A 20,280-nucleotide genomic window follows, 5' to 3' on the forward strand; every position below is an offset into this window, starting at 1 on the left:
CCTAACTTTCTCAGCCCTTATTCTGAGATTCTACGAATCGAGACCTTACCAATACTGCCGCGCTAGGGAAAAACGACGTATGAACTTTCAGGCGTTGCAAAATTTCCCTCGGGTAAATCACGGATTTCCGGGAAAATTTGTAATTATTATTCTTCCAATTTTTTAGATAATTCCATCCGCGAACTCGCCTAAAGATCCTGAAAATTTTAAGGAAAAATATTCATAACTTTCATTAAACACAAAAATTTTATCGAAGGAAGTTTGGCAACTCTCGAATGTTCGTACGGTGTTCTTCCTTAGCACGGCAGAACGACAACTCCCACTCAGGGGTCGAAAACGACGAATGTCATTTCGAATTTAAGAGCGCTCTTAAAGGGCAAACATACGGCGCAGCAAGTGTTCGAACCAGACTCATAGTCCATGATTCTCGCTCACATACCAAATTTGAGGGATTTGTGCTGAATTTACACAGCAAAATGATCTTAGATTTAATGATAAAAATCTACTGTAAAATTATTAAACGTTTTAGATGGTTTGAACTTTTCATGGAAATTAGCCCGTGAAAAAACATGTATTTCAAAATCTCTCGGTCGAAATTATTTATAAATAGAATTTGAAATTATAAAACTGAAATTGAATATGTTGAAATTGTGAATGTTAAAGGGGAAAACACTCGATTCATGTTTGTAAAATATCAGGTCAAAATGCGGTTTTTCGACCAATCTGCAAAATTACCCCTGCGACGGATATTGATGGCAAAAGTGCAAAACCGCACATCTCCGTTTGCGACGTTGCACACTTCCTATCATACTGTATATTTATTCTTTGGAAGACTAATTGACGCATTTTTTTAAAACTTTTATTTTACTGCGCTAAATTTGATTTTTCTATTCCTTCTTCCAGAATATTTTCTTATAAACTTTCAAGCCGTGAAGTTGGCCTATTTTTCCTCAAGAACAAAAAAGTTAGGAGCAAAAACTTTGAAACATCGCAATGCTGCCGTGCTAAGCAAGAACGCCGTAAATCTATCAAGATTTTCCCGCGTTTTTTCGAACTTAACACTTTACTGCTTTACTTGAATATTTGAGGTGCGTACCTCAAATATTCAAGTTGAGTTCTCGATAGTATTCGAGAGTGACATCTGTGAAAATACTGTCCCAAAGCACACAAGTTTTTTTGCTACGATACATTGTTTCCAAAAAGTTTAAAGTGGCGTTTACGGCGTTTTTGCGTTACACGGCAGAATAGAAATACGTGGTTCTGCACTTCAGCCATCAATATATAAAAATGAATTAGGGCCGACAAGAAAAAGCTCCAAAACCCTCAATAATTCGCTCGGCGCGCTCATAATTTACAGCCGCGATAATAAATCTGATAAAAAAAAGCTCACTCGATTAGCGGCCGAATGGAAACGCATCGGCCGAAACATCAATGTTGCATAGACCGTCGAGGACCGCTTTTTCAGTCCGCTGTTGGCGGAAATCGCATTCGGGGAAATACATCAAAACGCGATTAAATCGAGCCCGGCCGAGTGAAATAATCAAAACTCAAAATGTCATCTGATTAATATCGGCAAATACAAAACACTCGCCCTGTAACTCACTGCAGCCCCGAGATGGAGCTGAATTTAAGTACCGTCAATTAGCTGTTGTGTCGGAACTGCAATCGGTGCTTATCCCACGAGAGCCAATATCGTAAACGGATTGTCCTAAAAGTATTATACGGAGAGTGTTTTGATTTTTTAGGTGGAATCCACGGCACTTATTGTTAGTTTAGGCAGGAGTGGCTTCTATTTTTCAAAAATATTTTAGCCGCGTTCGCCCCGTTGCAAGGTGGAATTACATCGTTAGCTATTAGTGTATGGTACCGTGGGGATTCTTCATCATATCAAATTGGATCCAATTGCAATAACAAAACATCATTCAATACTAGCGATGAAAAAGAGTCTATATACTCTTATATCGCAATAGCGTCTATATTAGGCCGAAATCAAGAGTGCACTTTGTTCTTGAACTTAAACTACTCCCAAAAACCCGAATCATATAAATACAACTCTATTAGCCAATGAAAAAAAACAAACTTTAAAAAGTGGCCCGAATTGTATGTAACAAGGATGGAGAAATGGTGCTGGGTTCACACCATTTTGAGGGGAAAATAAAGCCAAGAAGTTCCAAAAATTAAGTCAGGTATCTCAGTTTCGTACTGGTACGCATTAGAGTTCAAAAAATTTAATTTTGACTTTAATTTTTAGAACTTCTTGGCTTTGTTTTCCCCGCGAAATGGTGTGCACCCAGCACCATTTCTCCACCTTGTTACTTTATTAGCAAAGTTAACTCAATTTTTGTTACGGAATAAATTTTACTTCATTTTGTTTAGGCTGATTCTTTATCGATCGAGCTTCAACGCTAAAGTGTCCTCGCATATATTTGTTAACTCAACAATGGAGAATTTGAAGGTGTCTAATATTTGACGAATGTCATATTTAAGCGGAAACCACTCAGTGAGCTGAATAAAGAGGGTACCCTTAGTTCATAAATTGAGCAGTTATTGGAGGAGATTGAACAAAATTATATAGGCTGCTAAAATACATGTACTTACATGAGAAACGCCGCCTAATGACGTCACTAGGCGGTTAATTTTCTCACTCTTAAATATATTTTTATACTATTTCCCATATCAGAAAAACCATAAAAGATACTGCAAAATCAACTCTTCAGACACTCTCAGATGAAGCAATAAAAATATTGCGTGCAAATTCTCCATTCTATAAAAACGGAGGACTTCGTGCGAGTTCTCCTTTTTCACTCATTTATCGGGCTGGTAAAAAATACCAAAACAAGTCGGGTTTAATGCGGTAGGTCCACACCCCCGTGGTGAAAGGTTGGCGACAAGGGGTGGAGGAGATCAGAAGATGCCAATTGCCTGATGATCTCTGGGAGGATAGGGGGCAATGGCGATTGGGCGTCGCAGAGCGCGAGGCGGCGCTGTGAAAGCGACCTAATGTATGTTGGCCCACACCCCCTCTCTCGCTCGGTACCTTTCGTGATACTTGAACTGCGACACAAAACCAAGACCTCCAAAATATGTTGAAAATGTTAAACTTATGGGACACCCTATGTAATCTCATTCAATGGACGGAAATAAAAAATCCAAGGCCTACTAAGCTGTAAATTTGCTGCGTTCGGCGAAACTCAACCGCGGACCATGAACGCGGGCCGAGTTTTATAACGGGACGTTTTCATGCTAAAAAGGATTATGTACATAGGGTTTGCGTGGTACATAGTTCGTTTTAGCATAAATACGTCCAATGGATACTCGTCTGATTAATTATCGGCCCGTTACGGGATCGCTTGATCGGATCGGTCAATGTGCAGTCTCCACTGCAGAGCGCGTCATGCCGGCCGGTAATTTCGTTTTGAGCCCCCCCCCCCCCCCCCCCCCCTCGTGGTGCCCCCACCGGTGCCCTGCCAATTGTTTTCCCACTTGTTCCGTCGGTCGCCCCCTTGTTCATCCGATAATAAGCGCCGGTCCAACCGACGTGCCGCCAGATGGCGCCGCGGCAGCTAATCTTTTTCGAGAGATAATGTAACGAGAGACGTGTTCTGATTTGAATTTCTCGCTTACTATTGAGGGACTCTATTGAAAGAATATTGACCTGTTACTAGATGAATGTGCGTAACTCCTTTGCAATGTTGCATTGAGGTGCTTGAAAGACAAGGCGCATAAGTGCGTGTTCTGATATTTTGAGAAATGCGTGTTTGAAGTTTCGAAATTACATGGACCCTTATGGCGGAAAGAAATTTCAAACTGATTTTTGTGCTTAAAATATGATGGTAAGACCGAATTTTTCACAGAATGTGCATTAAGACTAGTTTTACTTTACATCCTTAATAACAACGCAATAACAATCACATTCTCAGTAGGAATTCATCCTTCGTTTCTGCAAAACTTTCAAATACATTTTTCCTCAAATCATAAAACTTTCAATCAAACATAATTCAGACAAGACGTAAGTATTTTATCAAAATCGATTTTTACACGTGGTCATTAGAAATAAAACTTCAAAAACAAAAAACCACACAACACGCAAACACACACTTTCTCTTAATTAAATCCACGGAAAAATTACAGTTCCCATTAAATGCATTTGAATCTGGTAAACATAGTGCATCAATATAACGCCACAAAAGGAGGTAACTAAGAGGATGAGTCAACATGTTCTACCAAATTAAGTTTCATTGAATTGTCCTCAATAAGTTTCCACCATAATTATCTGGCTATAGCCCACAACAATAACCAAGTAAGTGACATGATTAAATTCCCAATTCTATAGCGGATACTAAGACGTGTTTACACTCATCACGTTAAAAGTTGTATGATATCCGTGAGAAAGTGGCTGAAAAAAGCCCGGGGCTATCAACACGCCCATAGCCCGCGTCGCCGAGCAGTAGAGATATGAAACAATTTCCCCTGTGAGCAAAATAACTCAACGCGGGGTGAAAGGCAACTCAGCGGAGAAGTGAATAGAAAGTTCATGCCCTCAAACGACTTAGGCGTGACCGGGAGAGGGAGGGTGAGTTGACACTAGAGGGACGGAGGGGCGGTAGGAGGGTGTTTGACGAGTAGACACTTATCAGCGGGAAGTTAAGGGTAAACAAACATCGCGTACTTTGACTTCGCCTGAGCAAATAGGAGGCCGACGGCAAAAAATTGAAATATTAAATCTGTCGACGTGCGAGGGTCGATGTGATTGGAAATTGGGGGGATGGGGTACTTCGGCCTGTGCGTTTACCATTTTCATCAGATTGTTCTGTTTTTAAGGCGATAGAAACTTGACTTTGCAACTTGCAGAACTTTGCAACAAGAAACTACTATTTCTGGCTCACCCACAAAAGCATCTACTGGCGCAGAGAAGCTATCGGCACGTGCTTAGTTCCTAAAGAGAGCCAAAAACAATAGTTTCCTATTTATTGCAAAATGTCGTCCGTTTGGTCGTCGTTAAACAAGAAGGACCTAAGTCACATCAGATATTGCCACATTTTATCGAAGAATTCATATATTCTTTACAGGAGAAGGGTTAAGCGGATTCTCCTGAAAATTTCAAGAAATTTGCTTCACATTATAAATGACATTCCTTCGAAATTTTCAAAATAATCTACAATGCCATTTTTCCTATTCTACTGTAAAAAATTAAATGATCTGATGGAAATATTAATGCCTGATGTAACTTAGCTACTTTCTGCTGAAAAGTATTTTTTGTCGCACACAAAAAAACTGTGCAACAAATGTGTGTGTACAAATACAATATGTCTTTAAAAAACTTCAATCTAACTTTAAGGTGAAATTTTGGTTTGAACTTATGATTAACTCATGTTAGACACTTATTATTTTGGGCGCTTCTGGGTACCAGATGCGCCCTTTCCAACCGTTCGACTCCCCCGATGTAACATGTACTATACTACATGCCCTTTTGCCTTATGGGTAATGACGCCATTCTGGTACACCCGGGAAAATTGGATTTTTTTCTGCATCTGGTATTCGTAAAAGTTTTCGTGAAATGTTTTGCTTTTAAGCATAACAATCTCGCACGGACGTATTACCTGGTTAAAGTATTTTAGGGCCTCCTTATGCTTTAAATACTTATATCCGAGGCAGTACTTTCAGATTGATTTGAAAATATTACGAACAGTCACGTGATCTCTTCATTTTAGTGACGTATTACTATGCTACTTTGTGATTGGTTCATTTTCTTGGCGCAGCATCGACACGTCAGGTTATGTCATGGACCAAGAGAATGACTAAGGACCCCCAACTCCAGTTAGCGGAGACATTAGCGCTGCCTATATTTTCATCCATGGCCGATGTCACCGCCGGCCGGCCGGTCCCTCTCTTCCCCGCGACCCGCGCTTCCCCTCCCCACTGCTGAACTCCTCTTCACGCGGCCCCGCTCCCCCGCGACCTGCGCGCCCTACCTCGCGGCGTCGCGACGCCGCTGTCCGCTAGATCGCGTTGACGCACCAGCTTTAGAGGTTCCGCCGCTCTTTCCCGTCGTCTGATTTACAGTGGATCCTTTATGTTTCCATTTATCACCAACTAAAATTCATCACAAGGTGCTTGCAGAAAGTTTCAGATCCTCGCGGTCGATCTGAAGACTTGAAGGGTTTTGCGCTTAAAGAATTCCACTTTAAATTCAATCTTCGTCAGTCTTCGGGTACATAAGTTGGTAGTAATATGCTATGTCAAAGGAGCGCCCTCCAACGCTTGGGCGTTGGAACTGCTTGTTTAGCATTGTAAAAGGACGCTAGAGAAGATGGCGTTGATTAAAATCTGCATTTACGCCTCTCAGATGACATGTTCAAACTGTCCACGTTACTTCAAAGCAAAAAAATGTTTTTGTATCAATTAAAATGGAGTGGACGACCAAATGGACTTTATTTTGCAAGTAAGAACTATAAATCCCGGCCCGGTTTAAGAACAACGTATATGCCATTACTTTCCCTATGCACATAAGTGTTTTTTCGGATGAGCCAGAATATCTAGCTCCAAATTGCAAAACGCAGTCCAAATGGAATCGGCACCCTCCAGCCGGCTCCTCACTATTTCCAAAAGAATGGCCACTGATTTTCACTTTTCACTTTAAAAAAATTTCAGTCTTCGCATTCCAAGCTCGTGGGGCTTGCATGATTTCAAACGATGCAAACAGTCGCCCCGTTCCAGGACTGCAAATGCTCTCTACTTGGAACGGTCCAAATAATGTCGCAATGCTTTTCATAACTTGTCTTGGGCCAAATTAAAAAGCACAAGAGCCCTTTTCATCAAACAACTTCACAAACATTAAGCTGTTAGGACTGCACCCTTCATGAATGCGGAAGGAAAGAGGATGTATTGAAAGGCGTGGTGGAGGGTCCTTCCGGCTCCAAAACTACTCCAATCGTGTGGGTGTCCACTCTTGAATGTCATAACGTAATAATTCGATATGAATATTTGATCAGATCCTCCGAGGGCGGGAGGGTCTTCGGTCGGAAAGGCTCCAGGAAAACGGAACGGAAAAATTATGCCCTCAACCGATTTGAATAAATTATCCTGGCACGCCTCACCTGAAAATGGGAGGTCTGCCAGAGGCCCTTATTTCCAGCCCTAGGAAAGTGGGTGGACGGTAAAAAAATGGAAGAGTCAGTCATATTTTAATCCCTGCCATTATAATTGCGGAATTTTGTTTAAAAAAATAAAGAGAATGGAAGTATGTTAAAATTCCAGCCCACACTCGAATTGTTTTCTAGTTATGTTGATATAGTAGAGCTTATGTAGCTGAAAAAGTGGCTGTGCACGGGAAAGTCTTGGCAAGGACCCTTATATTCCCAACCTCAGAAAAGACGAATGGTGAAAAACCAAAGAATCAGTCATTTTTCATTAATGCCAGCAAAATTGACAATTTTTTTTTCTTAAAAAATAATAGTAACTTTAAATGACTTTAAACTTTTAATGATATGCTTCTGTTCATGTTGATACTTTGGTTGAAGTGTAACCGTTTAAGTGAAACCGTCTTTAATTCTGAGTCTAATATTGATTTTTCAAACAAAGTCTGAAAACCAGATTTCACATACCGTTGAAAAATTCTCTCTAGGAAGCAAGTTGGGAGCGGTTTAGTTCGTGCAGTAGAGATTTAATATTTTAGCCTTGTTTTTTTACAGGGTTTCAGTTTTTATTCTGTAGTGTTCAGATTTCCGGGCTATGGGCTATGGGGTCTCTCCTCTAACGTAAGGGCATTCCTCGATTTCCGTATGAGCCCCAGAGATCATGGGATTTCTATGTAAAATAGGGCTCACATGGGCATACAACTAGCGTGCCTACATAGGGAGGGTAACGGACATGTCGAAATATGGAACTTTTACGGTCCAGAGGACAGTCAACCTCCTAACACAAACAATGTCACTGTTAATCTTCAGAGTCCAACTTCAAATCAAGACGGCGGAGAATGTTCATAAATGAGCGTTCTTCCGCAAAAATGATTAAATTTATGCAAAAGCTAAGCCAAATAAGTGCTTTGGAAACGACAAGTCGTAACAACTGTAATAATAAAGCACTCTGGATAATTTGAGTTCATAGTTTGAGTGCTACTTGGGCCCTAAAAGCTCCATGACCTAACCTCAAAATTATCGACATGCCCGTTCTCAATGTACATAGGTACTCTAGAAACAACTGCTGGCGCTTCTCAGGTTTTGATATTCCACTCTTAAAACGTGGATGGCGAGACATGAACATTCCTGGAAGGTACACGGGCACACAGAGAGGGTATGAAATAGTACTCACTGATATCGAGGGGTGTGACGTAGGGTGCGGGGGTGGCGGCGAGGAGGACGAGGAGGGCGGGGAGGGGCACCCAGCCCCGGTCCGGGCCCCGCAGCATGCTCCTACCGAAGGCCAACCCGCATACAAATCCCTGCAACAGAAACAACAGATAGCTCAGTCAATATTTGCATCGCGCCAGCTAGCGTCACCCCCTCCACCCGTTGAATTGGGTAGGGGAAGGGAACACACCGGTGGTGGCACTGCGTGAGGGATGGCCACGTTGCCAGCGGAAGGAAATTTTTGGAAAAAATTACGAGGACCACTAAATATAGAAAAATTTAAAGCATATCAAATCATATATATATACATTTGTGTGGTGCGAAATTTCATTGGCGGATCCAGCAATTTGGTAACAGTTTTTTCTCCATTTAAACCTATGGAAATGCATCGATTCTTGAAGGGGCCAGCTGCTCCGACAAGAACCGATTATTTATCATAGGTTTAAATGGAGGAAATCCTGTGTTGAAAAATTGCTGGATACGCCCCTGTGCGAAATCCATTGCGAAAACGTAAATCCTTCCTCAGCTGGTCTGAAAATGTCTAGGCAATAAAAGGAAATGGAGGAATTCTCGTATAAAGCATTATTAATTAAATTTTGGACAAAGCTTAATTTCAATGAACTGTACATTTCCTGAAGCTGATGGATGCCAGCTGGGCCAGAGTGCAAGTTTGGGGTGGATTATCCCACAGCAGGTCATTTGAAACAATACCACAAGAGATTCCGATAACACTTGACCCGAAAAGATGAGAGGAGCGATAAAACGAAGCAGAATAAGTTTTTCGTGAACGGTTTTGAGTAGGCACTTTAAGTATGTACTTCTTTTTTTGCCGGTTGGTTACTTGAAAACATTGTTAAGTACTCGCACAAGAACCAAATGCTCGCTATCACAGCATGGCCTCAATCCATTAATTTTCTCTTTATGGAATGACGAAACCTAGAGAAAAAATGAAAGCTGCATTTTCAGTCCATCCTATAGAATGAATATCGATGTCTTTTGAGCGCTTCATTTTGTTTTGGTTGGAATTCTTTGGCAACAAACTCTTTGAGTACTTAGGTATTAATTTTTCTTGTGGTGTCATTATAAAGTTAAAGTATCAACGGGTGTCGCCGATAACGGACCGTCTCTAGACGAGAAACGTAAGACAATGACGTTACTTTAGTCAAACTATGAAGAAAAAGGGACACCAATTGTTTGGACGGGAGAAGAATGGATTTAAAAAATCTTCAGAATTTCCCTGGGACGCATCTAAACTTCTAAAATTAGCCGAAGTAACGTAAAATTTTTTAAAAAAAAATTGTAATTTTCGTAATCCCCAACAGGGTCGGATTTACCTACTTTCCGCCCAAGGGCCGCCTGAATTTTGCCGCCCCCTTTCTCATCCGTTTTAAAACATCAATAAAAACCATCAAGAGAACGTGCTGAAGGGGGAGGGCTGCATAGGACGCGTTTACTCGTGTCAGACACATTTTTTGCGAAAGCCCTGTCGTCACTACTAGCAAAAGTTCGCGGAAATTTAGCACTGAAAGTTAAGCTTCCTTGGAACCTATTTCTGTGTGAACAAGGCCTTCCGAGTTCTGAATATGAACGAAAAAAAATATGAAAGAACAAACAAAAATGTGGTTTAATTGATTAACTCCGACGCGGCGGGCTGACCGAGTGACCACACTGTTGTTTGGTCGTTATGCTTGAAGTATCATGCAGGGTCTTTGTAGGCGCTATGCTTTTCATTCATTCACGCCAACCACTGCACTGACCGCGCACTGTGATTGATGCAATGCGTGAAGTAGTCTTGCAGTCTTGTAGCGCCTATGCGTTTTCACGTCGGCAGCTGCTGACCGCACTGAGTTTTGACGCAATGCTGAAGTTTTATGCAGTCTTGACAACCGCCGTGCTTCTCCTTTTCATCTCAAGTCCTCGGCAATCATTGCTCTCTGCGCCTCGCCGTTCAGCCAAATTGCGGTGTTTGATTTCTTTTCATTAACTCGACAAATTAAAGGTGCTGTCTCTTGTATCACCGAATAGAACGAAAAATTAGGAATAACTATAATCTCAGGAAATAAGAGATTGTGTCACCTTTTCTCGTTTGTAATTTTTTTTTCTGAATCCGATTTCTCTTATACCTACATTCATAAAAATTGCAAAATTTGCCGCCATGGGCCGATGTTGCCACTTCCTTAATTCGGCCCTGATTTCCGAAGGACATCTCTGACTTTAGTTCCCGGGAAAACATATCTGAGCAGAGCGATTTTTGTGGAGTTGGTTCGAAATATTGATATCTGAGAGTTGTCAAAATAACATTTACTCAGAGCTTGAACGTTCATTTATCTTGAAAGCAGCATTTCATAAAATAAAAAAATCCAAAAAAATTTGACATTAACTGCACGAGGAATCATCTACTAAGGGAAATACTGGAGTGTTCGTAAATATAATGGATTCAATCCTCCAAAATATTGAGACCTCGAGACTTCTTGGTCAAAGACATTCAAAATCTTCGTAAAGTTTCAAAATTTGCAAGTTGGCCCACGACATATCGTCAACTTCCGGACAAAGTATCACAAACACCATGCGAATTTTAAAAACTTAACCATTTCTATGTGAAAAAATGAAATGGCGGCGGAAATTTTTAAACATTGTATGGCGCTTGTGATACTTTCGCCGAAGGGTGACGCTGTCCATTTTTTTTTTTTTTTTTTTTTTTTTTTTCGATAAAAGCAGAACACCTCGGGATGCTCAGGTAACCTATTCTCTTCGTGTGAGCCAGATACGATGGGTGAAATGTTTAACCCAGACTATACTGCAATGCTAAGGAAAAACACCGTATGAACATTCGAAAGTTGCCGAATTCCCTCCAATAAAATGTTTAATTTTACGGAGAGTTATAAATATTTCCTCTTAAAATTTTCAGATAATTCAGATCTGATTGGTAATCAAATTCTCTGAAAAATCGGAGGAATAATATGCAAATATTTTCTTGAAAAATCATGATTTATCAAAGGAGATTTGTCAACGGTGTACAGCTCATACGGCGTTCTTCCTTAGCACGGCAGCAAACGTGCGAGAGATTGCGGAAAAAATTAGAGCCCGGTGCACGGGACAAAATTATGCTCTCCTTTTCCGGCGAAGCGTCACAAAGCGCAATTATATTTGTTCGGCGGAAAAGCGGGCTCGCAGATCATATTTACATACGCTGGGAACAGGAGCCGGTCGCAAAGTTGGCGGGCGAGGAGAGAGGTTAGGTGGACAAAGGACCGGGCCCGGGCTGGGAAAGTGACCTCAACCGCGCTCACGAGAACCCAGACCTGGAGACGTTAAGTGGACAGCGAAAATACGACCGAAAATACTCGAGTACACGCTTATGAGTTGCCAAATGGACCGAGTGAAGCTGAGAGAGGGACAGAGTAGTTTAATGGAAAAAAACGGGGACATTGATCCCCGAAGACCCTTAGGACTCCGAAAAAAGGCAAAGGCGGGTTACTTCGGATGAGAGAAAATTGGGTCGTGTTTAGCAGAAACTAACCAAGCCACCTCGACTTTTGCCAAATTTAACCAGGTAATTTGATTGTTTACCGTAAACGTTGGTGCGGAATCCTTTGAAAATTTTACTGCATTTGCTTCGCACTATGTGGACAATTCACTGAAATTTGCACAAAAATCCGCCCGACCGTTTTCGTGTGAAAAATTAAATTGCTTAATTATATTTGGAAATAGCTGATGTGGCTTGGTTTCTTTCTGCTTAACGCGGTCCAGCCCTGGTAAAAATTGGCGATAGGAGCTGCGTTTCAAAATACCATAGGAGTTCTTATAGCCGACTGAAGAAGACGATAGAAAATCATATAGCTGGCTGTAGAAAGTGGAAAAAATCATACGGCCGGGCTATACGAAGCGATAAAAAATTATACAGGCTATAGTTCCTATCGCCGGGCTTCACACTTGATCGCCTGGCTGTTGCTTTTTCGCCATCGGCTATAAAAGGCTATAAGAAATTGTGTAGAAATTAGTGTGCTTTGTAAATCCTTAAGTTTGTACGGAATCACCTTAATATTTACAAAACGCACATTATATTTTCCTTTACTCCATGTTTTTTTTCATCAACTAAAATGAGAATAATAATCCAAACAGAGTGTGCAAACATTTCCAAGTCATGAGTTGAAAAACGCTGACTCCACGAGATTAAATATTAGAGCCTAACACAAAGCGGAGCAGCGGCGCACTTGCGCCTACAAACCTAACAGGGATACTTCACGCATTACGCAATGCGTGAAGTATCCCTGTTAGGTTTGTAGGCGCCAATGCGCGTTTTGCGCTGGCTGCCCGCCTGCCGCGTGCCACGGCGCTTGTAGCAACTATTTCACTCCAGAGGTATTGCACAGTATCATACGAAATTGAAGGCGCTCCAACATATTATGAATGGCAGGCATCCTTCAAAAGTACGGAGCTTTATTCGCAAAATAAATCAAGATACTACGGCCCAAAATGAGAGCGGTGGCCCAAAAACTCACCAAGTCCTAGCATCCGTAATTACTAACGTTTAGCATACACTATATCGCCAGGCTGTTGCTTAATCGCCATCGGCTATAAAAGGCTGTAAGAAATTGTGTTGCCGGCTATAGAAGCTATCGGAAATCTTACAGCCGGCTGTAGGTCTATGGTATTTTGGAACACAGATTCTACTGCCAATTTTTACCAGGGAGTTGTTACTAGCTGTTAGCTTGAGGTCAGTTGCGCTGTCAGTCAGGGCAGGGCAAGAATAGCGGCTACAATTTTTGGAGGGTTTGAAGCAGCCTTACGAAGCCACCCCCATGACTGACTCATCATTCTTTGAGTATCCACATTCTCCCAGATGCGGTACTGGTTCGTAACTATTCAGAAATATTACTTAAGTGGAGATGTTATGATAGACCGGTTAAATATTGGATCATTAGATCCCTGAAACGTTTCAGCCATTTAATATTAATATTAAACTAAATAGGCCGAGCAGAATACGGGTCTGAAAATGTGAGTAGAAACGGTTTGAATGGTGTGCTCGCTCATTTGAAGATCACTGCCATAAATCGACGGTGTTAGTCGGCAATCACATAACTCGTTTGCGGTGCCTGAAAATCTCCGCCTCTTTGTTATTTTTTTAAAGAAGAACAAATTGACATCACTCCTTGAAGTTTTTTCAGAATTTTCTTCGCACAGAGAAGAAAAATCACGGCACTTTTGAAGAATTGTCGTTGAGTAGTTTTCCGTTTAAAAAATAAAAGTATGACAGGAAGTCTGTGACGTCGCAAACCAAGTTATGTGATTGCCGACTTACACCGTCGAAATGTTAATGAGAATCTTGCAATGATGAATTTTAGTATGTATTAAATCTAACTTTCTCCGTTCATAATGGTGCAGCTCAATAAACGTAGACTGAGCTGGAATATTTAGTAACAATATCTTTCGGCAAATCATCAACATTTATATACCTCAAATAACGACGGGAGGCAAAATTGATCTCGCTCTATTCCACCTCCAATTGGGCAGGTGACTAACCCCCCCCCCCCCCCCCGCCCACCTGGGCCAAAAAGCCTTTTCTCGTGACACAACAGCGCGGAACTCGGCGGCGGCCCAACTGTTCGTAATTAGAGTTGATTGCAATTATGAAGGGCTGGAGGTAATTAATCGTTTATTTATTTACAAAGTTGAGACCAAGCTGTCCACCATTAGGCCAACGCGACGCGAAGGAGGCCAAAGCTCCGGCTTATGTTGTCCGTCTTCCCCAATAAGCGGGCATTATACTGTCATATTGACCGTTGCCAGATTTCCCGAGAGTTGTCTGAGAATTTGGAGCTGAGCAAGGATCGTCATCGAAGTAACTCAGAAAGGATTTCAAAGCGTTTTTGGAATGAATTTCTTAAAGGTCTCGTGCGCGCCTTCAGAGTGGATTCATGACGATGTTTTCTGAACATATTGAAATAACGGTTAAGGAACTATACCGTTGTCTGAAACTTTTCTCAAGAAGGCAAATTTAGAAATATTAAAATGCTTTTTGTAATGTTCTCTAGTAAACCTATACTTGGCGGGTGAAAATTTTGCCTCGTTGAGAAATGGTTACGTCATTTCTCCTGTCAAAAGACGGATTCTACCTTACCGGTCCCAAGACAATAAAATGCTAACTCCAAACGCCCTTGACTTAGGGCCGCATTTACACTCGTTCCTGAAACAGCTCTTTTCCCAAGAGGTCCTATTTGGTTGAATTCGTTATTGAGATAAATTTAAGGAGATGTTGAACATAGCGTTAATAAGAGGACGATTTTAATGAGTTTTGAGTAAATTTCAACAATATAATTTCCAATACACCCTTAAAAGGTATTATAACGGTTAAAGATAATCAAATGTAGCCTCTACAAATAAATTAAAAATATGAAAGAAAGTTTGTTGCATATTCTAAAACTTTGAAGGTAACTATGTTTGTAAGATATCTTACATTTTGTCAAAATTATGCCATTTTTAATCTCTTACAAAGGAAATATTGTCATTTTATTCTCCGTTGAAAAAATAGAACGAGAGAGGAGATTTTTAAACACCGAAAACGAGATTTACGCATTTCTTCAGCTTTAGCGTCTTTATGAGGCTGAAAAATTGGACGCCTTTAAATCAAAAGGAACTATCAACTTTGACTTGAGCCCTACCATACATCCGCTCCAATGGATCCCAGGGTTCATGTAAGCATGGATACAGTTCCTTTTTATGCAAACGAGTCCAAGTGAATTGTTTCAGTAGCAACTATGAATCAGACCCTTAAGGTATAGAAATCACGAAACGTGGCAATGCTGTAAAGCTATGAGGGGGCTCTAAGGCATGGCGTAGGCCGAGAGGGCCATTCCGATGTGAAGTTTCAAATCTCTCTTTGACAGGTTTTCCAAATCCCTCCCCCCCCCCCGACCGCGGGAAGCCGGGCACCTCAGGTGTCTATGACTATATTCTCCCGCTAAGTTGGCTATTCCCGTGCCGTCAATACCATCTGCCGGCGACGTTTATGTGTAGGATTTGAAGGATTATTATGCTTTGATGAGAGTTACACTTTCCTCGCGAGACCGAGCTTTCGAGCCCTTCCCCGCGGGGTTGTTGGACCCTCGTCTTGCGGTTTTTTCCACTAATTTTAGATCCACCTTCAATTTGCCGTTTTCTAGAAGGGGGGTCGTAATCACGCTTCAACGTTGCAGAATTTTCTCTAACGACTGAGGCGTTGCACAGTGGATCGAGTCAATGGGAGAGGTCGGACAGAATTTAGAGACTTTAAAAGCTTATAACTTCGTTCATACAAAATTGTAAGCTTTTGAAAGTGGTTCCATTGGTTTCCTCGTAGAATTTCCTTGCACAAGCACCCCTTGAAACCCAAAATGTGACGAAATAAACATCAAAATTTGCAGTTTCAGTCAAAAATTTCATGTCCGACCTCTACCATTGACTCGATCCACGGACAAAGGGTCAGTTGCGCTCGTCACAGAATCATTTTTGGTGCTTTATTCTTGCAGATCTAGTAAAAATAATAAGATCTGTCCAAACAGCTCTTTTCTTTTTGAATATTAACCGGGATATCGCGCCTTGAAAAACTCGAAACATGGTAATACATACCATGTAGCGGTTATGCACTACCGTGGTGTATGACGTCAAAATCCCGACTTTTCTAGGGACGATATCTCGGTTAATATTCAAAGTAGGAAGTTGCTGTTTGAACAGATCTTCTTATTTTCAGATAATCTACAAGAATCGAGCACCAAAACACGAGTCTGTTACCAGCGCAACTGGCTCATTTGTCACATTGCACACATCTCATTTAAACACATGCTTTTTAGCAGATAGTAAGTCTATTAGCCGCGTATTTCCTCCAATAATTATTAAAATTGAAAATTAAAGATATTCTTGTGCTTAGTTTAGTCAGGGGTTTCTACTTGAACATGTATTCATCAAATTTCAGACATTTACAAATTCTCCGTTGTCCAGATGAGTCCAGAAAGACCAAAAATATGCATAAAATATCTGATTTAACTACCTCTGGAATGTTCAGAAATGTCCAAAATTACTAGAGATCTCGGAAATGATCAGAAATCACCAAAAATTGTCGGAAAAAATACCGTATCACTATGTCAAAAATTAGACTCATGATAGAATTTACCATACTTTTGATACAATTTGTCATACTTTTTTTGGTGCAGATATAGGGAAGCGAGGCCTAAAGCTCGCCACTATACAGATAAACAGTTCAATGGACCACTAGACAAGGTACAAATTTAAGCATTCTGATACATGTTTTTAACCAGAATTAACGTAGAACACGATTCCAGCAACAAAAATCACTGAAACCAACTCCTAACGGGGATATTAACATTTTTATTTCACATTGGTTACGAGGGATTTGAACTGCCCGCTCACAAGAAACTCAAAGCTCTACGTGAGTCAAATCGCGCACTACAACGGTTTCAGCAAGCTTCTCAATCGAGCAATGTTCATTTCCCACCATGTGTTGTTCAAACTATAGGTAATTTGCTATAGTTGAGCGGAAGCGTCAAAATTGAGGTATTGCCGAATTTTTATATCGGAGAGACTGTCATGTATTCATTAAATATCTTTGGAAGGAGTTGATTTCGGTCATTTTTGTTGCAAGCATCATCGTGTTCTACGTGAAATTTTGGTTAAAAAACATATATCAGAATGCTGAAATTCGTACCTTGTCTAGTGGTCCATTATCTACAACTCGTAAGAAATTCATATTACAAATATGTTCCAGGGAACCTCACAAATATTCCACTTATCGCACGGAGTTTATTTGTTGAAGGCATGTATTCGAATGCGGGAAAAACTTTCGGGTCGATAAAGGTTCGAAACTTAAACTCTCGGCCGGGCTCCATCACCGGAAAGCATAGGAACATTTCTGCCGTGCTTAGGTACAACCGCTTATCTACCCGAGGTTTTTGTTGGATTTGAAGGCGTTTTTCGCCCTCCACGGCAGATTTCTTCCCCAGGTCGTTGTTTTGTACAGTGCATTAACCCGTATCAACGGATACGGGGGTCAAACGTGTGTGGTGGTGACACGGATTTACACCGCAGAAAACGACCCCTTGCTGAATTTCCACCCTTTCTCCGCATGCTCCTCCTACCGTTTCATCCCTTTTGAAAAGCGATGTACTCGCATGCAATTATCACTTGTTTCCATCAGGGTACTCTGGCGGTAAAGTGTCTGCAAAGGGTACGCTGGCTCGTGACTCACGAACCATGGGTATTCTTTGTTTCTTATGTTACAATTTAATTTAATTTAACCAAGGAAAAAACAAAAACGTAACTAAAAATGTTCATTTTAAACGGAAAAGGGGGAGGGAGCCGAGGTGAAGGTGAATGTCATGAGTTTCAAAAAAGTTGTTTTTCAAATTATTTCTTTAATGGATCATTCCTTCGCTCATTGGTATCCTTTTTATCAATTTCTCAATGATGGCTCACAGTTGCGCTATACTCATAAAATCGCGTTTTGATGGTTTGAGTTTTAGATAGGTACGGAAAAATTAATAGCGTCAGTCCAAACGCCATTTATAAGTCCAAGATTAACAGACATATCACCCGTGCAAAACAAGACGTATGACATCATTCACTGTGTTAATGCATACCATGGTCTCTTTCACGCTGAGTTCATCCGTGTCTTACGCTAACCCTTAGATAACCCAAGTCAGGTCAAATGAACCCGAGACCTGCTAAATACACGTTTCCTGCGCGTTTTATGAGGCCAGTGCATTAAGATGTTTAGATGTATGTTTGCAAATACATCTTAAAAAATAATTAGACATCAAATTGATAAAAGAAGAGGAAAAGTGAGACACACAGGCGAAGCTAAGAAGCTGTTTATACCTCGTTTTCTTAACTTTTTCCCCGGATCTGAGTGAACACCTTGGACCAGGCCTCGAACCATCGCGCCTTCAATTTTGCAGACGCAACACGGACATCCATCAAGCACGAATAGTTGTATCTCTGCGCCGTCATCAACGTGCGTCCTTTCTCTTGCTCTATTTCCATGTTGTGTTTGTTCAATTTGTCTTATTTTTAACGTTTAAAAAGTTGTATTTGGGCGAAAATATCTTCTTGCTCCCGATATATTTTAACTGTCTATACTTTACAAATTCTTTTTTTTACAACATGCTCTAAATGTCTTGACGAATGCTTGTTTACGCACTAAAGACAGTTTATTCTCCTTTGCTTTTTATTCATTTTGTCGGGTGACATTCTTACATTATATTTAACTTACTTTGTTAGATTATCAGTAATTTACTTTCTTAGATTATCAGTGACTTACTTTGTTATATTATCAGTAACACACTTTGTTAGATTATCAGGAACTTTTGATGGACCCGAACATAGATCAAAAGCACAAAGTAAGTCATTGATAATCTAAGTTTATTCACCATTGTAAAGTGCAATTTTTTAGAGAGAATCCTCTCTTATACGAGTTAATAATTATTTTGTCTGAAATTAGCATAAGAATCAAAATCATATATATCAATCTACGTAAGAACATTTGACTACTTGCCTAGGCATACTTTCAACATTTCCTCATGAAATCCCTCTCTTTTTCAAACGAATTAATCTCCAAAATATAATGTATTCTTTCCTATCTTTTAATTTTGTGTACTGCCCTTTGGGACCCCTACTTTTTAAATTTTTTAAATTCAGTACTACACTATTTTGATCTCTCCTTTAAGGTGTTAATGGCTCAAATGCTAAAAGCACCAAATAAACGTATCTACCGAACAACCATACAATATGCCTGATTTGACTGTTTGCCTGCAACGTATACAAGATAAATGTTTCTAGTGATTATTGCTCGTCGGATTTTCGATAACCTTGCTTCAGTCTCTCACCAATAACACATCAATACAAGTTTTTTATCAACTCCTAGGAAAATGGCGAAAAAGAAAATGAAATCGCCGGGGAAAGTGGCGAAAATTCAGCGAGTGCAGCCGGAGCTGGAGCTGAAACGGCGCGCGACGCGGAATCAATTCCGGGATCCGAGTCAAATTTGAATGGAAACAGCGTCGATATCTGTAACGGATTTTCGAATCTTGGGCTCACATCTAACCCCCCTCCCCCGCCCGTCCCCTGCCCAGCAGCAACCACACGTTCCCGATTGGAAGAGCGGCCCAGATTATTATTGCACTCGTTCCGAATCAACCCCGTTTAAGCCTCGTTGCCAGACCTCAGCGATAAAATGGGATATTGAATGTGCGTTGCGAAAAGCGTGACGAGGACCTCGTTAATGACTCGTTATGGTCGCTAATTGGACGTATTTCTATCAAACGGAACTATGTGTGCATTATGACGTGAGCGCTGTTATGCATACAATCTTATGCGTCTCAGGGCTCTCGTTATAATGCACATAGTTCCGTTTGATAGAAATGCGTCCGATTGTCGCTGAACTGTCATAAAATATAATTAAATTTCATCTATAAAAAGTTAACATTAACACTACTAATATTATAAATGTAAACTTATTGTAAATTTTAATTTGATTAACTTCAACAAAAATTAGTATAAAAATAATTCATATTGATGTGTTATCGTAAAGATGTTTTGGTTATTAACTAGACGGGGACTGTCGGAGAGATAACAACGCTGATTGGATTGCATTTTGCTATGAGGTACTGCTCAGGACTGCTATTCCTGGCTGATTTTACGAATAACAATTTACATGTACCACTAGTTCAACTAGACAGATATTATGTGCTTATGGATGAGCCGGAAATAGTAGTTCCTGATTGCGAAATGTAGTCCAATTTGAGAAGGAGCTGACTTGGATGAATTTGTGATACTTGTTTCAACTTCTTGTGGACAGAATGAATCTATACACGTCCACAATGAAACAGACTGCAAATTACTGATCATGACCATTCGATGTTTTGAAATTGGCCGGTCTACG

At 40.6% G+C, this 20,280-nt stretch overlaps 1 protein-coding gene across 3 annotated transcripts in view; it reads right to left on the minus strand.

Annotated features, from left to right (window-relative positions):
- The window catches only part of LOC109029975 (discoidin domain-containing receptor 2), a 259,641-nt gene that overhangs the window by 155,578 nt on the left and 83,783 nt on the right, over positions 1–20,280 (minus strand). For all 3 annotated transcript variants that reach the window (XM_072298023.1, XM_072298022.1, XM_072298021.1), the window contains exon 4: positions 8,311–8,440. In XM_072298023.1, the coding sequence (XP_072154124.1) occupies positions 8,311–8,407 (97 nt within the window). In that variant the 5' untranslated portion in view covers positions 8,408–8,440. The remainder of the gene's footprint in view (positions 1–8,310; positions 8,441–20,280) is intronic.

This window comes from Bemisia tabaci, chromosome 3 (genome assembly GCF_918797505.1).
Source record: "Bemisia tabaci chromosome 3, PGI_BMITA_v3".
In the NCBI taxonomy this organism is placed as follows: Eukaryota; Metazoa; Arthropoda; class Insecta; order Hemiptera; family Aleyrodidae; genus Bemisia; species Bemisia tabaci.